At 40.3% G+C, this 3099-nt stretch overlaps 1 protein-coding gene across 2 annotated transcripts in view; it reads right to left on the bottom strand.

Annotated features, from left to right (window-relative positions):
• Nucleotides 1-293: 293 nt before the first annotated feature.
• LOC107657211 (tissue-type plasminogen activator-like) overlaps nucleotides 294-3099 on the bottom strand; it is a 26391-nt gene continuing 23585 nt past the window's right edge. For both annotated transcript variants that reach the window (XM_016445235.1, XM_016445236.1), the window contains exons 14-15: nucleotides 2187-2335; nucleotides 294-2102 (exon numbers count right to left, since the gene is read on the bottom strand). In XM_016445235.1, the coding sequence (XP_016300721.1) occupies nucleotides 1941-2102; nucleotides 2187-2335 (311 nt within the window). In that variant the 3' untranslated portion in view covers nucleotides 294-1940. The remainder of the gene's footprint in view (nucleotides 2103-2186; nucleotides 2336-3099) is intronic.

Here is a 3099-nt window from a genome sequence, read left to right on the forward strand (position 1 = left end):
CGTCACGTCTCTTTTAGGCCCCAAAGTGATTCTATTGGCTGAAAGAACTTTTTAAGGCTATCTATTCTGTGCCTGATCCTGTGCCATTATTGCTGCTTGTTCTGAACCATAAAAATAAATCTTCTGTGTGAATTGGGACACAGCTTTATAGTGCTCTTCTTCTTCTGAAACTGCTGTTTTCTCACATCCTGTCATCTTTTTCTCCCCCTCAGGTTGGCACTGTGCTGGAGAAGTTGTTAAGAGAGAATAATACTGACATCTACTCTTTTAAAGTCACGAAAATTAAACGGGTATCACAATAGGATCGAGTCAGAAATCAGAAAGAGGAACAGACATGAATAAGTGCATGAATAAAACTTTTACTATTTTATATTTGTTGATGGTTCAACAAAAATCCGTGTTTCTGTGTATGTGTGAATTAAACTATGGAAAGAATGTGTAAGGAAACCCCAGATTTATTGCTTATATGCTCTAATGTAGTTCTTCTGTGGAAGGGAATCTGCTGCTGCTGCTGCTGTTTTAACATTGTCTTAATTTCTCTGTTTTTGAGATTTGTGTATGATGATCGCACCGAAATTATGAGGAAGAGCTCTTATGAACCCAAACATAAAACAAACACAAGCAAACAACTAAAACTGTCATTCTGTTGGGTTTTGTGATCGTCAGTGCTCAGTGTGTTTGCTGCTGCTGCAGTTTGTTCAGTAAATGTTGCATGAATGATTTCTCTGAGAACTGAGCAACGGTTTCCGAGTTTTTCTGGGAAATATGGAGACCAATTACCAGATTTTGTCAGAGTTTGGCCTCCACTGTCCTCTGAAACCCATTCAACTATGAGAAGAGAATCTTATTTTAGACCAGACTGCTTCATCAGGACCAGACACCAGTGTGAGATGGCTTTATAAAATATTTTTTAATCACCCACGGTTTCAATTAGTTCAGACTTTTTAGGACATTCTCCCAGACTTACAGAGCATGCTTTCATTTAAGGAAATAAACACAAGGAAATGAGCTTTTGCTGCAAGACTCCTGAAATGACTCTTATTTTGTAACTCTCTCAGTTTTTCCTAAAATCACTCTCACCCGTTATCCAGTTTGACTAAATAGACAGTGAGAATTCACAAAACACTCGCTGAAAAAAAAAATCTGAAGTATTTTTCATATAGAAGACAAGCAACAGTTTCCATTTCACGATTTATAAAAAGTCGTGCAAAAATAATTACCGTATAAAAACAAACAACAATAATTTAGCACTAGCTGCTAAAGTGTATAAAAGATGTTAAATATTAACTTACTATGCATCCCAACATTTCAAGTCCGTAATAATATTAGATCTGGGTTGCCAAAGACATTTTGCAGTCAAACAAGTCGTATTAAATAGTCAAATGAATGTGTTTGGATCAACGCAGCAACACTGACCACCAAAATGAACGACCCTCTGACCCAGCAGATGTTTAGTGTTAAAAATAACTATGATTTAACGTCATGACAAGCATTAATAAGCGTCACATAACATTCAAAAGTGCCATCAGTCGCTCGCTCACATCTTCACTATTTAAAAGCAAAGCAGAAGTGTCTCTAAATTCATTATCACTTTAAAACATGAAGTACTTTTAAAAGATCTTGTGCATGAGAGTTTGCACTTTTGCACCCTTTCTCATGTTGAAGGATGAAAATTGAAGGCCACGTTGTGTGTTGTATATTAAAAACAGTCCTTGGATTCAGATTTCTTGTCCTGTGTGCAACATGACCGGCAATGACCGACTCGCAGCATCAGTCTCGCATTCCCACGTCTCCTCCTTAAATGCCACTCAAACCCACAGCAGGTCAAATGTAGAGTCCAGTAGGCGTGAAGCTCAGTGAATGCGAGCCGTTTTCCCCATCACCTTATTTTTCGTACCCGACAGTAGCTGTATTTTGTGTGAATGATGTTCGTTCGTGTCTCAGTTCGCTCTCATCTTGCTGGAGATCCAGTTTGTGTAGTTTGTGACACGCGTGTAAACGCCAGGCGTGTCTTTCTTCCCGCAGCCGTCGCCCCAGCTGATCAAACCCATCAGAGTCATCCTGCCGTTTTTGGGACACACCAGAGGGCCGCCTGAATCCCCCTGAAGAACGAGCAGGAGAACCGATCAATAAAGATGCAGAAATCACTCATGTAATGCAAACAGAGAGGCTGAATGTGTTGTCACCTTGCAGGCGTCGTCCAGGCCGCGAGTGTCTCCGGCGCACACCATGTTTGGAGTGACCAGACGGCCTGACAGCTTCTCTGGGACACACTGTTCCTGCGGCCACAAGCGCACCAGACCACGCTTAATTCGCTCCGAGTAAAACGGAGAAACTGAGAGAGACAACAACAGAAGAAAGAGTCAAATGATCATTCAGTCCCTCAGTGACTTCAGTGGTTTTTTTGGACTATCAAGAAGCACTGCAAAAAAAAAAAAAAAAAAAAAAAAAAAAACATTTTTATTTTCTATGCAGATGCATTTCCCAACAAAATCACCCCAGTAATTCAGGAATGATTAATTCTTTCCAAATATGGCTATTCAGGTCATTTGGTGAATATTCCTGTCTTTTTCCATATTGCATTATACAGTATATTACATAAAAACTAAATATCGCAATGTCAGGTTTCTCCAGTATCGTACAGCTCTAGTCTTCAGTTCGTTAAGTAGTCTGTCTTAAGGAATTACATGATTTATTGTTGCATGTGGTGGGTTACAAAAGCTGCAGTGTCTGTAGCAGCGGTGCTATAGATGGATTTAGACTTTCTTAGAGAGGCTTTTACCCTGCTGACAGTAATAGTTACTGTTGGACCGTTAGCATGCTGCTGTCAGCACACTAAAACACCTCGGAGAAGAGTCTCCAAATGTATCCCCGGGAAAAATCTAAAGATAAAAACACTAGTCGACCTAAGCCAGTTGTTGGGCAACTAGTTAATGAGTAGACCGTCTTTAGTCACTGTACGCATGAGCCAGTGGTCTAATTGTCTGGCTCGGCTGGACGAGTTGCTCAGTTTCACCTTACATGAACGTCCAGTTATTGGAAATGTGAAACTGTTCCTGGATAAAAGCGCTGGATGAGTCACAGTGGTACATGCTGAAC

This window comes from Sinocyclocheilus anshuiensis, unplaced genomic scaffold (assembly GCF_001515605.1).
Source record: "Sinocyclocheilus anshuiensis isolate Anshui unplaced genomic scaffold, SAMN03320099.WGS_v1.1 scaffold3011, whole genome shotgun sequence".
Lineage (NCBI taxonomy): Eukaryota > Metazoa > Chordata > Actinopteri > Cypriniformes > Cyprinidae > Sinocyclocheilus > Sinocyclocheilus anshuiensis.